Here is an 18067-nt window from a genome sequence, read left to right on the forward strand (position 1 = left end):
AACAATTGATATACATTAAAGATGTAAAGAAAATAGGACCTCTTTTTAGTTTTTCAATGTGAAAAATTATTCATTTTATTATTAAATTTTTATTAAAAGTAAAAAGTTTTATTTTTTACTAGCTGTGCCCGCGACTTCGTCCGCGTGAAATACTGTTTTCGTTAAGCATTTTTTTAAGGATTATTATTTTACTTGACCGACGTGCTATGCGTTGATGTATGGATGTAGACATAGAGATAGGTGTGCCACGACCTCACCAAATGTAGGTGTTTGGTCTCTACCTATCCCTCTGGGTTACGGGCGTGAATTTAGTTGTTGTTGTTGAGGTATTTTATTTAAACTTATAAAAAATTACAACAAAACAAATGGAACTTACAAAATATTAATTTACTCTTATGCAAATTTTCATCCCCTATTCCCTTATTATATTGCAACATTAAGGGTAAAACTTTAAATGACCTATTTATTAATATCAAATTAGCAGCCTAAAAAAAGTTATAAGCTTCTAACTGTAAAAATGACGATACGTCCATACAAATTTCCACCCCTACTTTTACCCTCTTATAAACCCTCTTTCACGATAAAAATTAATCTCTGTCCTTTCTCAGGCTCTAAGCTAAATATCAGTAAGTATAATAGTAAAACATATTAAACAAAACATTCATTAAAACCTCACATATTGCGAAACAAATTTTCATCCCCAATTAGCAGCATTAGAAAGAAGTTTCAAGCTTCTTACTGTAAAAATGACGATACTTCCATACAAATTACCACCCCCACATTCAATCAACCCCTTACAACCCTTTTTTCGCGTTAAAAAGTAGTCTTTGTTCTTTCTCGGGCTCTAGACTAAATATCAGTAAGGGTAACAGCAAAGCATATTCAATAAAACATTCACCTAAACCTCACATATTCCCAAACAAATTTTCATCCCCTATTGTTATTTAGCACCCTTCAGGGTAAAATTTTTACAGAAATTGAATTTCATATTTATTTATATCAAATTAGCAGCCTTAGACAGAAGTTTCATGCTTCTAACTGTAAAAATTACGATACTTCCATACAAATCACCACCCCTACTTTCAACCCCTTACAACCCTTTTTTCGCGTTTAAGAATAGACTATGTTCTTTCTGAGGCAATAGACTAAATATTGGTAAGGGTAAAAGCAAAACATACTAAACAAAACATTCACCAAAGTCTAAAATATTCCCAAACAAAATTTCATCCCCTATAGTTATTTAGCACCCTTGAGGGTAACATTTTTACAACCCTTACAACCCTTTTTTCGCGTTTAAGAATAGACTATGTTCTTTCTGAGGCAATAGACTAAATATTGGTAAGGGTAACAGCAAAACATACTAAACAAAACATTCACCAAAGTCTAAAATATTCCCAAACAAAATTTCATCCCCTATAGTTATTTAGCACCCTTGAGGGTAACATTTTTACAAAAATTTAATTTAATATTTATTTCTATCAAATTAGCAGCCTTAGAAAGAAATTTCAAGCTTCTAACTGTTAAAATGACAATACTTCCATACAAATTACCACCCCCACTTTCAACCCCTTACAACCCTGTTTTCGCGTTAAAAAGTAGCCTATGTTCTTTCTGAGGCTCTAGAATATCTGTGTACCAAATTTCATTTAAATCGGTTCAGTAAACAATAGTAGGCGACACTTCCACAAACTTTCACCCCCACTTTCAACCCCTTACAACCCCTTTTTCGCGTTAAAATATAGCCTATGTCCATCCTCAGGCTCTAGACTATCTGTGTACCAAATTTCATTTAAAACGGTTCAGTAGTTTTGGCGTGAAAGCGAGACAGACAGACAGACAGACAGAGTTACTTTCGCATTTATAATATTAGTAAGGATTATGTGAGTAAATACTTTTCCTTGATTCTAAGTGTAAATAAAAATAAATTAATTGAAAGATTTGCATACTAAGTATATAATACTTACGTCGCCTAGGTTTGCATGTGACGGACTTGCTGGCGTCACTAGGCTCGCCAGGGCCGGCCTCGTTCACCGCCTTCACTCTGAACTCGTACTCCACACCTTCATCTAGATTAGGTACTGTGGCTTTCTCGTTATCATTAGGACCAACCTGGAATTATAAGAATTTCTAATAAGTTTACTTTACATCTAAAATGTAAAAATTTCCTACACCAAAAAAGTTTTTTAATATGAATCTTTACATACAGTCAAAATCTGTTATAACGACATCGAAGGGACTACTCATATTGAGTCGTAAAAACCGATAGTTGTAACAACCGGTGACAGGTATTAATAGGAAAGATATGTATATAACATTCAGCCAGGACCTTTGATTTTGGTCAATTTAACCGGTATGTTGTTCTAAACGATGTCGCCATAAACGGTTTCGACTGTATTAATAAAATTGGAGTGTCTGTGTGTAACATCGAAAAAAAGATAATATTTCAGACACATGATGTATTGACGTATCCGAAAACGAAAAACCTTTTTTTTTGTATGTCTTTGTGTCCGTCTGCAAAGCTGTGCTTGTTCTGGGTAATCTCCAGAATGGACCGATTTTGACGGGATTTAGACTGGAAGGTAGCTGATGAATGCGGGAATGTTATAGTCTTTATTATTCAATTCTGCGATCTCAATAAAATCTTACCTCGCAGGCTTTCACCCACTTTGGCGAGCCGACTTCTCTTTTCTCTATGATGTATCCAGTGATGGGAGCGCCACCGTCCTTGATGGGTTTCTGCCACTTGAGGTCCACGTGATCCTTGTCCCAGTCCACAACCTCGGGAGTACCAGGCTTGCCGGGCTCGTCTGATGACAAGAGAAATACATTAACAATTCAGAATAAGTTATTATTTACATAAATGGTAAGTTTAAAAGAATCCATTGTATAAACATGCTTAAGTTTTTTTGGAAAGAAAAAAACAAATATTTAAATTGCCATCTAGTGAAGAACAGCATCACAAACATTACTCTAATATTATAAAGTATCCATATTTTGACCATTAAACCCTTAATTTCGTTATATCGTTTAAACTTACCGAACGGATTCTTGGCGATAATCGAATGCTCGCCCTCCAGAGGTTCAGAGACACCTTCATTGTTAACAGCGGACACTCTGAACTTGTACTCGTGTCCGGGCACCAGGTTCTCCACCTCAGCCTTGGGATCCTTGGTCTTGAGCGCGGGCACCCAGCGACCCGTCTCCGTGTCCAGTTTCTCCACCAGGTAGTGGTCAATGGGGGCGCCACCATCGTCCAATGGCGCGTTCCATTTCAGCGTACAACCTTCTTTGTGCACGTCGGAAATCTACGAATAAACGATCATTATTTCAATGTGTAGAGAAGCCATAAGTATTTTTGCTGTAATAATTATGTTCAAACTTACAGTTAGAAATGTTTTAATTTAGACCTAAAAAGTTAGTGTTAGCAGCAATTTTTTACAGAGCTTAGACTTTATACCACATAGAACTGTAGCTTTCATTTACACAGACATAACACCTACCTTAAGTGGTCCCTCAGGCTTAGCAGGCACATCCAGGACCTTAACCTCAATAGAGGCTTCATCCCGTCCACTGCTGTTCTCCGCCTTGAGGACGTAGGTGCCGCTGTGTTTGCGCGATGCCACCACCACAGACAACTTAATGCGGTACTCCTCCGAGTCTATGGACAGATCGTCGCGTGTCGACAGACGCTCCTTGTTCTGGAACCTGAAATTATATAATTTAAAATAAAATATAATAAAAATCAACTTTACATAGAATAAGTGGACTATTTTCAAACATCCCTGTACTCAATTCTCTTATCCCATATCGTATTATTAAAGAAATAAAAACACGCCATCTTTGATTTAACACAGAGAACATTTTTTTTATTTTAGTTTTTTAGGTAACTAGTTCGTATGCTATATTTATTACGTACCATGTCTTGGTCGGTGGAGGTTCACCGCTGACCTTGACGTCAAGTCGAATCATTTGACCCGCCTTGATGGTAATATCACGCATATTAGTACGATCGATCTTAGGCGGCGCTGAAAAATAATTACAAATACATTATATTAGAAAGTTTAAAATGAACGACATTACAACTAAAACTATTACTGGTACAAAGAAGACGTCAGCAACAACAACATCAGTTGCACGAATTGTCCTCGCTCAGTGAAATACCACGACCTCACAGAAGACAGACGTCAAGTGGAAGTAGTTGCGCATTTCGTCCGATGAGTGTGGTACTGGAGGACTAATTTTTGTCTTCTTTCCCTTCCCACCCTTTTCTTATATGGAAAGGATGGGAAGGGGAAGTGGATTTGATAGCGGAGGAGATGCATAGGAAGGAGAAATATTCATTTTTTGTGCGTCTTCTCCTCAGATGGTTAAAGGTAGCCAAGGCATTTGCAATTTGCATTTGCTCGTTTATTACCTTGTAATATAAAAAGAAGTGAGGCAATAAAATAAATAACTTACCAAATCTATCCTTAGCCAAAAGATTGTCGGTGGCCTGGGATGGTTTGCCGGGGCCTGCCTTGTTGACCGCCTTCACACGGAACTGGTACGTCTTGCCTTCTATCAGATCGGGAACACGAGCCTCCGTCTTGTGTCCTGGTACCTAAGAATTCATACAAAATTGAATGTGCGTGTATGTTACGCATACGTGTCCGCGTACGTACGTGTACGTACTTGTACTGATTTAGACTAAATTTAGTAATTTAAATAGGGTACTGTGTAGTTTTAAACTTTAGTAGAGTTAATCTTTTATATAATAACAAAATTTACCTCAACAGCTTTCACCCATTTGCCGGTATCGCGGTCTTTCTTCTCCACGATGTAGGCTGTGATGGGGGCGCCACCATCGTTGGCAGGCTTCTCCCATTTGAGGTCCACGTGTTGTTTGTCCCAGTCCTTGAATTCTGGCTTACCAGGTGCATCCGGTTCACCTAATGAAGTAAAATATTAAATTTATTCTTCACTGGTTAAATTAATGTCTCTGAGTGTGGTAGGTAGTTTAATAATGATTATTCTCTCACCATAGGGATTCTTAGCTGTAGTAGCGGTGTCAGTGACGAGCGGCTCGCTCTCTCCCTCAGGGTTGACGGCCTTCACCCTAAACATGTAGTCCTTGCCCTCATTGAGGCCCGTGACGTCAGCCTCAGGGGTCTTTGTGGTACAAACGGGCACCCATCTGCCCGAGTCGGTGTCCATACGTTCAACAACGTAGCTCTCGACAGGCTCACCACCGTCGTCCTCTGGCGGCTCCCATTTGAGTTTGCAGCCGTCTGCTTTGACATCAGAAACCTGGAAACAAGACAGATAACATAGAAATGGTCCTAAATCTACCCTAAAGATCTATAATTACACTCATATATGATAACTTACTTGCAATGGTCCTTTAGGCTTAGCGGGTTTGCTAACAACGGAAACTTCGACGTCCACGGTGTCAGTACCGGAGTCGTTCTTTGCTGTGACTGTGTACTTGCCGCTGTCAGCTCTGGTCACCTTCAGCAGTGAGAACGAAGTATGATAGTCATTGTTTTCTATCTTCAACCTCTCTTCGGTCTTGAGAGCCTGGTCGTTGAAGGTCCATGTGATGGTGGGTTCAGGTTCACCCTTGACATCGGCTTCCATCTTGAGGGTCTGGCCCACTTTGATCTTACGTTTTTGTAGGTATTTGCGGTCGATTTGAGGTGCCACTGTAATATTACATAATTTATTGTTTAATTTAACTTAATTACCAAGAAAGGGAGTAAAATATATTTACTTTTGAATGTTTCAACTAAGTTACACTTACAGAATCTCGGCTTGGCGATAACAGATCGACTTGGCTCCGAGGGTTCTCCAGGACCTGCCTTGTTGACAGCAATCACACGGAACTGGTACTCGTGGCCCTCTTCCACGTCTGTCACGCGGCCCGTGGGACGTTCCCCGCTCGTTTTGAGACAGTCTTGCCATGTTCTGTAAACAAGACCATATTTTGTAGTCAAGTACTTAACCTCTGAGCCACATAATACTGATTAGTATCAGTTTTACCTTCCACCCTTCTCACGTTTCTGCACAATGTAGCCAGTGATGGGGGCGCCACCGTCCTCCTTGGGCGGGGACCACTCGAGGTCAACAAAGTCCTTGTCCCAGTTGCGGGGCTCCGGCCGGCCGGGCTTGCCGGGCTCGTCTATAATTAACATCATACGTACAATACGTGAATAACTTGAATTAAAAAATACAAAGCTGTTTTTACTGTAAACAAGATCTTTCTCGGTATTATTGCACCATTTTAAGGTGAAATTCAGTTTAGTTTACGAGTCAAAGGACATCGTCAGTAATCTGTAAAGTATTTTGAGCTAGTTGTCGCGTGCGACTTTGTCTAAAAAAGCTAGCTTATGCTTTCTTTAGTGTACCACAAATTTCGTCCAAATCCATACAACTGTTCTGGAGATACACTAACAAACATCCATCCGTCCATACAAAATTTTGTAAATTATTATTATTTTAATAATTAAGGATACAGACTAAAGATTATTTTAGTCATTTGCTGCAAAGTATCATATAATTGTTAAATTGTAAAAAATACCGTATGGATTCTTAGCGATGATTGGTTTCTCTGTCTCCAGTTCCTCGGACTCGCCCTCCTTGTTGACAGCCTTGACTCGGAACTTGTAAGGCTTGCCTTCCTGCAGGCCCGCTATGTTTGCCTTACAGTCCTTAGCAGTACCGCAAGGCAGCCATTGTCCTAAACGATGTTATTTATACAATAATATGTTGTTTTTTTGTTATTTCATGAATAAGACATTGAACCGAGATTGTATCTGAGTTTAAAATCTAGAATAAAGTGTTCTATCCCTTCCAGTGTATCTTCCATCTGTCTATTATTAGGCAAACGCTGGAATAATCTTTTTTTCCTGTTATCAAGCAGTTTAGGGATTAAATAACTAATTTAATTTAAAAATAAAAATAACTAACTCTTATCTGTAACAAAATTTGAATGATATTTAACATACCAGTAAGTGGATCCAACTTCTCAATCTCGTAGTACTCGATGGGGGCGCCACCGTCGTCCTCCGGCTTGTCCCAAGTCAGGGTGCAGCTGTTCTTTGTCACATCAGATACTTCCAACGGACCCTTGGGTTTAGATGGCTTGCCTATAAATTATTAATACAAATATTTAATATTGGTTGAAATGTATGAAAGAACTCAAAAACTACAAATCATTTTTTTATTGCCAGCCTTTTTGTCAAAATGGGTAATATATTTACTAAATAGCTTACCCATTAATACCAATGAAATTACCAAAATTATTATGATTACTTTGTTAAAATATTCTAGCATCAGACAAGGCAAGGTTTATGTCCTAAAAAAATTAAAAAAAAATCCCTTGCTCTAATAGAAAATTAAATATTTCGAGTTTTATAAGTTGTTGCGTTAAAATAAATGGTGTGTTTACATACCGAGGATTGAAATCTCGACTTCGGCCTCGTCTTCTCCAACTTCGTTCTTCGCTTTAATGACGTACTTTCCGGTATTAGCGCGTTTGCTCTTCGTCATCAGGAACTTGGTGTTGTAGTCCACATTGATGATCTCCAAGTTGGGACCATTCTTCAGCTCCTCGCCCTTGAAGTACCAGGTGACTGTGGCCGGTGGTTCACCGAATACTTTGACATCTAATGATACTGGTAACCCAGCTTTTACAGTCAATGGGTTCAAGTTTGTACGATCGATGCGCGGTTTCACTGAAATAAAAAATATATATTTTTAAGTGAAATGGACTTATATAACAATGAATAAGAGAAACAGAGAAAGCAATACATTTATCCTGCTTTAAAATGTGAGATGTGTTCAAGAAAATTAATGTTCTAATTATACTTTTCGTTTGATTTTTTTTAAATTATTAACGAAGTTCTGCAGAATACAAACGCGCAGCTCTTAGTCATACACGTCTCGTGTTATCGTGTACGTATTGTACAAAGGATATACTCACAGAATCGTGGTTTAGCAGTGTGCCAGTTGGTGTTCTCAGAAGGCTCGGACTGTCCGGCCTTGTTCAACGCGCGCACTCTGAACTGGTACTGATTGCCCTCCTCCAACTTGGGTACAGTGCCTTGGCAGATGTTGCCTTGGATCTCGGCGGCCTAAAGAAACCGACGGAGAAACCGTTTTAAGTCAAATTAAATGAGAATTCGTTTAAAAAAATGTTAATAAAAAAACATACCTTAACAAACTCGCCCCTATCTCTATCCATGACTTCGATGATGTACCCAGTGATGGGTGCTCCGTTGTCCCTGATGGGGGGTTCCCACTTCAGTTTGGCAGACTTCTCGTCCCAGTCCACAATGTCCGGCAGGCCGGGGGGCGCGGGCACGTCGTACGGATTCTTAGCCAGGATGCCGTGGTCCGTGTCCAGGGGCTCCGACTCACCTTCCTCGTTCAGGGCCTTTACCCTGAACTGGTAAGTATGACCGGCTTCCAATCCTATAAAAGACAAATAAATATAAAGACTTAAAAAAATTCGCAAGTTTGTTTTATTTGGTATATTTTATGACGTTATATTAAGAACTAAACAGAAGATTAACCTGCTAAAGTGGCGACAAGTAAGCTTCAAGTGTGCTTGTTCCATAATTTTATGTACACGTCGATAAAACAGTGTACAATCCGAACCTGTGACGTAAACGTCGGTAAAACAGTACAAATAGCCGATTCGTTGGTTGAATTGATTTCTAAAAATGTATCCATTCGATCGAAGTTCACAATAGTAAAGTCTATTTCTATTATTAATAAGGCGAAGAGATGAAATAGCGAAAATCAAGGAGTCACAAAATACCATGGTTAGCCTGTCAGTGGATGACGTAACTGGAAATATCGGTAAAACAGTATTTACCAGTGACAGTAGCCTCAGTGGTGTCAGGGTCGACAGTGCCCGCAGGCACCCACTTGCCGGTGAGCGTGTCCATCTTCTCTACAACGTACGCGCTGAGTGGCAAGCCGCCGGTGTGCTTCGGCTTGTTCCAGCTCAACTTGACATGGTCAGCGTGCACGTCGGACACCTCCAGCGGACCTTCCGGCTTGCCTGGTTTGTCTGAAAGTGGAAGTTACGTTTATATTAAACAAACATAAGAAACAACTTATGTAACTAAATTTTGGGCGCTTTTGCACAGAATTAAAAAAAAACATGATGTATCTCATGTAATACTAGAGACTACGTTATACATTGTGTTAAACCGTTGCAGATTTATCGTGTAAATACGTAAATCAAAAGTATCTATACCACGGGAACCGTACATATTTACGAAATCATATGTAGCCCAAGTGTTAAAGACTGTTTTCTACATCTGTATCAAATTTCATCGAGATTCATTCAGCCGTTCTGGAGATACCTTGTAACAAACATCCATCCATCCATCAATACATTCAAACACTCGCATCTTATACATATAAAAGAAAGTCGTGTTAGTTACACTATTTATAACTCAAGATCGGTCGAACTGATTTAGCTGAAAATTGATGGGGAGGTAGCTTAGAACTAGGAGACGGACATAGGAACTTTTTTATCTTGGGTGCATTTTTTTATTCCGCGCGGACGGAGTCGCGGGTAAAAGCTAGTTTATAATATTAGTGAGATATTAAGAATTCGGAGAAATTAAATTTTATAAAACAGTGCAGTTTAATTGTACTCACCAAGTACGGTTACTTCTACTGTAGCTTCGTCCACGCCCGAGTCGTTCTCCGCCTTGAGCGTGTAGATGCCAGAGTTCTTCCAGGTGGAATCGAAGATTTGGAGCTTTGTGTTGTAGTCCTCGTTTTCCAGCTTCACACCGACACCGGTTTCGATCACCTGGAACCAAAAACATATAATAAATACAAGAAAATCTTCCAACGTTCTTATTATGAAGGAAAACTATCTGAGAAACAATGATATGTGTGAAGTCAACCCGCACTTGGTCAGCATTGACTATGTCCTAGTCACCCCTAACTTGGGGTAGGTTCCGAGCCTCTCAGTGGGGACTATAATGAGCTGATGATGATGACAAGAAAATAGAAGATAAGAAAAATATAGTATACATAACTTTGAACATTATTAGGACATTATACATTACCTTGTTGGCGAATGTCCATGTCTTAGTCGGCGGGGGTTCTCCTCTCACGTCAACGTCCAGTCTGATTGTGGTACCAGCGCGTACTCTGATTGCAACCATCTTGTCTCGGTTTATGTATGGTTTCACTGCAAATGAAAGCAAATTCAAAAATTAATACAATATTGTTGAGTTCTTGTTTAGCATTTGCTTAGTGTTTGTCTCTAACCGTGGGTTTCTGACACTAAAATCTCTGTATAAAACATATCGTCATCCCTATCATTATCTTTGACAAAACAGAGATAGAAATATGTTTTAAACGGAGATTTTTGGCTCAGAAACCCACGGTTAGAGTGGCAATTAATTTAATTATAAAATTGACTTACAGAATCTGGCTTTAGCGACATGAGGCTGTGTCGGTTCTCCCGGTTCTCCAGGGCCGGCCTTGTTGACGGCTCGCACGCGGAACTGGTACGTATTGCCTTCGCGCAACTCTGGTACGCGCGCCTTGCACTCCGGCGTCTGTGAAATACAACATCATAAGGGTTATATTTGTTTGATACCGTAAAAAAACTGCAGGAATAATACTGAAGGCTTTTGAAGACTTTAGTTCAAGTAGTTCCTAGAAAAATTTTAGACCAAGATGACCCGATAGGTGGCGTGATTTCGCTACTATTAAAGAAAGCTAGAAAAGTTGGTACATTACCGTGGTAACAAGTGCCTCCTGCCACTGGCCAAACTTCTCCTTCTTCTCAATGATGTATCCAGTGATGGGTGCTCCGCCCGTATTCTTGGGCGCCTCCCATTTGAGGTCCACGCGGTCAACGTCCCAGTCTTCAATTGTAGGCACTGACGGCTTGCCGGGGATATCTAAACAACACACAAATATTTTATGTAATAAAATTATAGAATATACTTTGTATAGCCCATTTTAAATACACAATTTTTTATAATATAAAGCAAGAACTTGTTAGAACGAAAGTTAAAATTTTAGGCTTCTAATAATTTCATTAGATATTTAAGAAAAATCTTAACATCAAGTAAGTGTAGGCGTATACTTTTAAAGCCTGACAAACTATCTCCATACAAAATTATGATGAAATACAAACTGACCGTATGGATTCTTAGCTAATATAGAGTGGTCAGTCTTCAATGGTTCCGACTCTCCCTCTTCATTGACGGCTCGTACTCTGAACTCGTACTCCTCGCCTTCCTGCAAACCCTTGATCTCCATTTCAGTGTCGTCAGTCTTTCCCACTGGCACCCACCGGCCGGTTGCCTTATTCAACTTCTCAACAACGTAACCAGTGACAGGTTTACCTGTAACAAAGGTTACATGAACAAAAGTTTATTACCCACTTTACTATAACATCTGAAGATAAAAAAAGCGATTTGGTTAGTTCAGGAAAAATTGTCTCACTATCTAATATATAAAATTCTCGTGTCACAGTTTTCGTTCCCGTACTTCTCCGAAACGGCTTGACCGATTCTCATGAAATTTTGTGAGCATATTCAGTAAGTTTGAGAATCGGCCAACATCTATTTTTCATACCCCCCCCCATTTTTTAACTGCGCGCGGATGGAGTCGCGGGCGACAGCTAGTTACATATATAAATCTATCCAAAATATGCGATTTCGTTTTCCTTTTCAGTTGTTGGTACAATTTAGATATTAGAATAAATTAGAAATCCTATGATATAGTTTATAAAAAGCCAAAACCGAAATTAAATAACCACATTTCTATACAAGAATCTTTAATAATTTAGTAAGATTCTTACCGCCATCATCCTCAGGCTTCTTCCAGGCTAGCTTGCAGCCGTTCTTTGTGACATCGGTGACCTTGAGAGGTCCGGTAGGCTTGCCGGGAGCTGACAGCACCGTGATCTCCACCTCGGCCTCATCACTGCCGTGCTCGTTGGTGGCCAGAATACGGTAAGTGCCGGTCATAGCCCGCACTGACTCTTTGATGTCCAGCTTCGTGTTGTAGTCCACGTTAATTACGTTCTCTGTTACCTGTATGGAAAATTGAACTCTAGTCAGTTGTGATAGAGTTGAATTTCGATTGTGTACTTACACTTATCTTACTAATATTATAAACTAGCTTTTACCCGCGACTCCGTCCGCGCGGAATAAAAAATAGAAAACGGGGTAAAAATTATCCTATGTCCGTTTCCTGGTTCTAAGCTACTTGCCCACCAATTTTCAGTCAAATCGATTCAGCCGTTCTTGAGTTATAAATAGTGTAACTAACACGACTTTCTTTTATATATATATAGATATAGATAGATATATATAGATGTCAATGTTTAGATGGATGGATGGATATTTGTTTGTTGGATCTCTAGATCGGCTAAACAGATCTTGCTGATATTTGACAAAAATGTAGAACATGGTATGTTTTTCGCGGATTAAGTCGCGGGCTTAAGCTAGTATTTTCATAACTTTTAACGTAACAAAGTACGTACCTCCTTCTCTTCAGCCTTCCACTTCTGGAACCATTGCACTTTAGGTGCAGGTTCACCTCGCACGTTTACATCGAAGAAGATGGGTTTGCCGGCGCGCACCGCAAGTGCTTTAAGGTTCGTACGATCGATACGAGGTTTCACTGCAAATACAAAAAAACGTGTCATAAAAAAATCTCATATGCGAAATTCAAAGATAGATGGCGCCATCATAGATTGTGATACATTAGAAATCACTTTAATATATAACTTGATACTAGAGTTTTACTATTAAATTTGACTTCAAATATTTTTTAATTCACTTTCAGTTGTGACTTACGAGCTTTGTGCCTGATGGTGGTCATCTTGGTGGCATCTGATGGCTCTGAGGGTCCGGCCTTGTTGACTGCGATCACCCTGAACTGGTACTCGCTGCCTTCGGGCAATCCGTCCACTTTAGCTGATGTAGCGGATCCTGGTACCTATAAATTAGACAAGTTTAGATTACAGTGTGTCTAAATAATGTAAGATTGTTGTAGTAAAAAAGAAAAGAAAAGAAAAAGCGACTGCATTTTCCCATATTTAATTGCAATTTTATACACAAAGTAAATATTTAGAGTCTTTCTTACTAATAAAATAATAACTAGCCTTTTTTTTTGTATTTATAGTACGTATCTTACCTCAGCGGCGTTCTCCCAGTCGCCGCCCTTGGGTTTCTTCTGTATAATGTACTTGAGTATGGGGGCGCCACCATCGTTCGCCGGCGGCTCCCACTTGATGTCAGCGCTCTGGTTGTCGTGATCCGCCACCTCCACGTTGCCGGGCTTATCCGACACATCTGCATTATTAAAATAAAAATAAAAAATATGTTTAATATCGAACTAAGTATATTTTTATACACTTGTTATTTATTTTTTTGGAGACGGTCATTTTTTTTAATTTTATGCACTGACCGTATGGATTCTTGGCGAGTATAGCGCGCTCTGTCTCGAGCGGCTCCGAGTCTCCCTCGTCGTTGACTGCGGTGACACGGAACTTGTACTGGTGTCCGGGCTCCAGGCCTGTCACTTCCATCTCTAACGGCTTCTTGTCACCCGCCACTCTATAGTACAAATGTTACATGTACAAATACCCTCATTTGAATTTTTGGAACTACAATACTTCACAAGTAAGCAATGATAACCACCTAAAAATTAACTAGATTATTCTTTAAATTTAAGTTCTTTTGACATTAAACAGCAAGTTTATTTCAGTTTTAATCCAATCATTAAACTAAACAAGGTTTCATTAAAAAAAATATGTATTGTAGATAGGGACAGAGAGCGCTACCGTTGTAGAACATTTGATTTGCTTAAGTTGTCATGGTCCACCACCTCTGTCTAGCCTGGTTAGACCGAGACTCTATAATCCTAGATTTAACAGAAAAAAATATCGTGCTAAGACTTACCTTCCAACACGGACCCACTTGCCAGTAGCGAGGTCCATCTTCTCCAGCTCGTACTCCTTGACAGGAGAGCCGCCGTCGTCTTCCGGTTTCTCCCATTTCACCTTGCAACCTTCCGCGTGCACGTCAGTTACTTCCAACGGACCTGTTTAAAAACACAATAAATTTAGACAAAAATAATAAAAAAAATCTAAGTTATTTTCTAAAAGAAAAATGTAAAAAAAAAAACAAGTTATGTTTATAATATTAAAGATACAATGTCATATCAAGTTACCTTTAGGTGCGCTTGGTTTGCTCAGTACTGTCAACTCGACTGTCTCCTCATCAAAGCCATTGCAGTTTTCAGCCCGCAGCGTGTACTTGCCCGTGTCACGTCGCACCGCATTCACTATTGTGAAGTCAGTGTGGTATTCTTTGTTCTCAATCTTAATACGCTCTGTGTTAACGAGCTTTATGTTCTCACGCCATGACCTAGGAAATAATTTTTTATTATGTTCTATGGTAAGTCAATTTAATCTATTAAGACTCATTAGGTCACTCGGCTTGTGGTAGATATAATGCTAGTGGCACATTGCTCTAAGTCACTAGTGGAACTGTGTTTTAAAAGTTATCTTTACAAGTTTCGCAAGTTATCTTAGTCTACACAATGCTGATTGTTATACACAAGTGCAATGAATAAAAAGTTCTAATTTATTTATCACACTGCTAAAATATTTAAATAGACATTAAGGGACTTACTATAAAAAACTTAGACAGTGTTTCAAATACATTTAAACATAAATATACATACATACATTGGACATCTTTTCTATCAAGTGAAAGCATGAAAAAGATGTGAAAAGAAAAATTAAATCTTGTTTCTACTATCTACCCTAAGATTTGTGAATGGACCCTTAGAACTCAGTTATACAGAACATAGAAATATAGATATGTTTCTATTCCAAAAACTTATCTAATTATATTTAACTAACCATGTGGTCTCCGGTGGAGGTTCACCAATGACATCCACTGACCACTTGTGTGTACGTCCAGCCTTGATAATAACAGACTTGAATGTGCTGCGCTCTATGCGAGGTTTCACTGGAAATTAAATTATATTCATCAGCACTGGCATAAATAACTAATAACATTTTTTTTTAACATTATGAAACTACCCTCAACTCTAATAAATTATTAAATAAGTGTACTCACAGTTTCTATGCTTGCAGAGATGGTTTTCAGTTGGTTGTGAAGCATCGCCCACACCAGCTTTGTTGTAAGCTTTTACTCGGAACTGGTATATCATCTTTTCCTTGAGTCCCTCGACCTTGTACTCTGTTTTGGGCTCTGTCAGTTTACCAACCTATGGAGGAACAAACAGATTTAGTTTATTCATATCTTCATATCCTTTGAAACATTTATATTTGGATTTGACCATTCTAAAAATCATTGTTTCTTGTAAAAATGTAACTGTGTTATCTTTAAAATATATGTATTAAGCATTAGATAAGATTTAAAAGATTTCTCTGTTAAAAAAATTGATTTGATTGAGGGTAAATTTAATTCATCGTGACACACCCGATGGGTTTATTTTCAATTAAAAAAGAAAATTTTACAAGATTATTAGCGTAAAATGGAGATTATAGTACTTTGAAAAATACTCACCTCTATCCAATCAGCGGTGAATTTGTCTTTCATTTCGATCACGTAGCCGAGTATCGGTCTACCACCATTATCACTTGGAGGTTCCCATTGTAGAGTAACCGACATGTTGTCATAATCAATGATGTTCGGTTTACCAGGAGCTTTCGGTGGGTCTGATCAAACAGAAAACAATTAATTAACCCCATCACCTTTATTTCGAAAACCAACATTTTTAAATATCTTGTTTGTAAACAAAAAAGGCATGAGAGTGACATTGACAGCAACGACCAATGACATCAGCTGTCATTTGATACGTTCACTATATACGATTCCAACGACAAAAATGGGAATAAAATATGAACAACTTGAAAATGCGGCAAATAAGAAGTGTTTTATGGTAATTAATACGAATAAATCGAACTTAGGTATTTGACGTTACTGTATTTTGTTTAATGGATATTTTAGAGCATCTGTACATTTCAATCTTTGAAATTAGTTGGATGAAAATATTTTTATTTTGTAAATGTTTGTGGATCAGCAACATAATTCACGCGATTTAATATTTTAGAAACATACCGTAAGGATTCCTTGCAACAATGGCTCCATCCGTTTCTAATGGCTCTGATTCACCTTCTTTATTTACTGCTCGAACCCTAAATTTGTATTTGTGATTTGGTGTCAGACCCTTGACCGTGAACTCTGTAGGTTCTGGGCCACATTCACCACATGGTACCCAGTTACCGGTATCCTGAAATAGAAATATCAATGTTTACTCATAGTACTTTCTAAATTTTTCCGGATGAAGTGACCACTGTAACATTTAAACTTTAATCTTTTTTTTTGTTAAAAATAAATGTGCTTCCTACGATTCTGGGTCATATTTGGTATTATAAATTATTATTTATTTAATTCCTGACGATAATTTAATAAACCTACCAAGTCCATTTTCTCAAGTGTATATCCGGTAATATCAGATCCTTGCCAGTCATCAGGCTTTTGCCATTTGACAGTTGCTTTTTCAGCGCGAATCTCAACAACTTCAATTGGTCCGTTCGGTCGGTTAGGTTTGTCTGAAATATAAATAAGTGAAATTAATAACTGGAGAAAAATAACTTAAAGAAGAAAAAAAATCTTATTTTGGCATCCTTACCGAGAACTACTACATCAGCAATGCTTTCGCAAGTACCAGACGAGTTGGTAAGTACCAATTTATATTTTCCACTGTCAATTCTTGTAGTTTTCCTCACAGTTAGTACAGTGTTTCTCTCATATTTGTCGATGGTGATACGTTCTCCATCGTCGCGAATTTCCTACAATTAGTACACATGTTAGGAATATATAAGCCGAAAAGTTATGTCGTGTTTGATTTTCCATAGTTCTTTTCATTTATTAAATAGATGATTAACTACTAGATTGAAGAAAAGTTATGAAAAGTGTCTATGAAAAACCAATTACGATAAAACACAACATCAAGTGTTAACAATAAATTCATACATAGATTTAGTTAGAAATTGTCGACATTTATTGAATTCACGTGGTTGAAAATGTCGTAATTGTTATATGAAGATATAAGAGACAATATTAAAAGAAAATTCGTTTGATTGGTCATCTTTCGTAATGTCCGTGACCTACCACCATGTTCTTGTCATGTTTTCTTTGCACATTGGTGAAGTTTGACATTGAGAATTGAGATGCGTGAGTCAGAGGTCATATTTCTTTCAGAGCGTCATTACTTAAAATGTAGAGATGAAAATTGCGTCAATAAGACGTAATTAAGTTAGTCATTATTGACGTATAATGATACTGTTAATTCTTAATGCTGACTTCATTTTTCGATTGCTATATTCAAATAATAATTGATTTAATTTAACGGTTTTATTTACTTTAAAATAACTTTTTCGACGCTTATATTTAGAGTTAATTTAACTTTGTTCCGCGATCAGAAGTATAACCTCACATCTTATGTGCGTACAACAAGTACACATACGATTTTTTTAGAACAGTGTTGATACAACATTGAAAGCTTTCAAATTGAATGTAAAAATGTTAATGATCGCGTCTCTTGCGAGTTTTTGTTTCCAGTAGTGCCATATTGAATAAAAGTTTAATAATAAGTAGGTATGTAATTTTTTATATGTAGATAAAGGAAACATTTTCTTCATTCAAAGAGGCACAACTGACATAGTACCAATAACATAGTGTCTGTAGTGAGTTAGCCACATTTGAGAGTGTAAATAGTAGAACGTGTGATAGAAGTTTTTAAAAACATTTATGAAATACAACATTGATATCACCCAGCTGACCTTTTCCCTGAACGGCTTGCCACGTTTCTTTTTTGGAGAAAATAAAATCATTATTAATTTTTTTTCGTAATCAGAAATGTCTTAGATATAATTTTTATGAGTTTACCAAAATCGGTACGTTATAACTTTATGAAATACAATTTAAATTTATATTGTAAAATATGATTTGTGAAATATGAGCAGTTTTAGTGATTGTATTCTTTTGAA

At 37.9% G+C, this 18067-nt stretch overlaps 1 protein-coding gene across 16 annotated transcripts in view; it reads right to left on the reverse strand.

Moving 5' to 3' along the window:
• The window catches only part of LOC106708969 (twitchin), a 90821-nt gene that overhangs the window by 32232 nt on the left and 40522 nt on the right, over positions 1-18067 (reverse strand). For all 16 annotated transcript variants that reach the window (XM_045683738.1, XM_045683737.1, XM_045683736.1 and 13 more), the window contains 36 exons: positions 17861-17887; positions 16708-16867; positions 16494-16627; positions 16134-16305; positions 15579-15730; positions 15126-15276; positions 14906-15014; positions 14209-14405; positions 13938-14079; positions 13444-13592; positions 13171-13328; positions 12831-12972; positions 12515-12654; positions 11828-12062; positions 11163-11369; positions 10756-10919; positions 10436-10571; positions 10074-10198; positions 9655-9811; positions 8858-9055; positions 8192-8451; positions 7961-8111; positions 7431-7712; positions 6984-7124; positions 6557-6715; positions 6019-6157; positions 5780-5943; positions 5368-5681; positions 5019-5286; positions 4768-4928; positions 4459-4600; positions 3917-4025; positions 3501-3705; positions 3038-3305; positions 2647-2807; positions 1965-2109 (listed from right to left, as the gene is read on the reverse strand). In XM_045683738.1, the coding sequence (XP_045539694.1) occupies positions 1965-2109; positions 2647-2807; positions 3038-3305; positions 3501-3705; positions 3917-4025; positions 4459-4600; positions 4768-4928; positions 5019-5286; positions 5368-5681; positions 5780-5943; positions 6019-6157; positions 6557-6715; positions 6984-7124; positions 7431-7712; positions 7961-8111; positions 8192-8451; positions 8858-9055; positions 9655-9811; positions 10074-10198; positions 10436-10571; positions 10756-10919; positions 11163-11369; positions 11828-12062; positions 12515-12654; positions 12831-12972; positions 13171-13328; positions 13444-13592; positions 13938-14079; positions 14209-14405; positions 14906-15014; positions 15126-15276; positions 15579-15730; positions 16134-16305; positions 16494-16627; positions 16708-16867; positions 17861-17887 (6124 nt within the window). The remainder of the gene's footprint in view (positions 1-1964; positions 2110-2646; positions 2808-3037; positions 3306-3500; positions 3706-3916; positions 4026-4458; positions 4601-4767; positions 4929-5018; positions 5287-5367; positions 5682-5779; positions 5944-6018; positions 6158-6556; positions 6716-6983; positions 7125-7430; positions 7713-7960; positions 8112-8191; positions 8452-8857; positions 9056-9654; positions 9812-10073; positions 10199-10435; positions 10572-10755; positions 10920-11162; positions 11370-11827; positions 12063-12514; positions 12655-12830; positions 12973-13170; positions 13329-13443; positions 13593-13937; positions 14080-14208; positions 14406-14905; positions 15015-15125; positions 15277-15578; positions 15731-16133; positions 16306-16493; positions 16628-16707; positions 16868-17860; positions 17888-18067) is intronic.

The sequence above is a fragment of the Papilio machaon genome, chromosome 23 (genome assembly GCF_912999745.1).
Source record: "Papilio machaon chromosome 23, ilPapMach1.1, whole genome shotgun sequence".
Classification (NCBI taxonomy): domain Eukaryota; kingdom Metazoa; phylum Arthropoda; class Insecta; order Lepidoptera; family Papilionidae; genus Papilio; species Papilio machaon.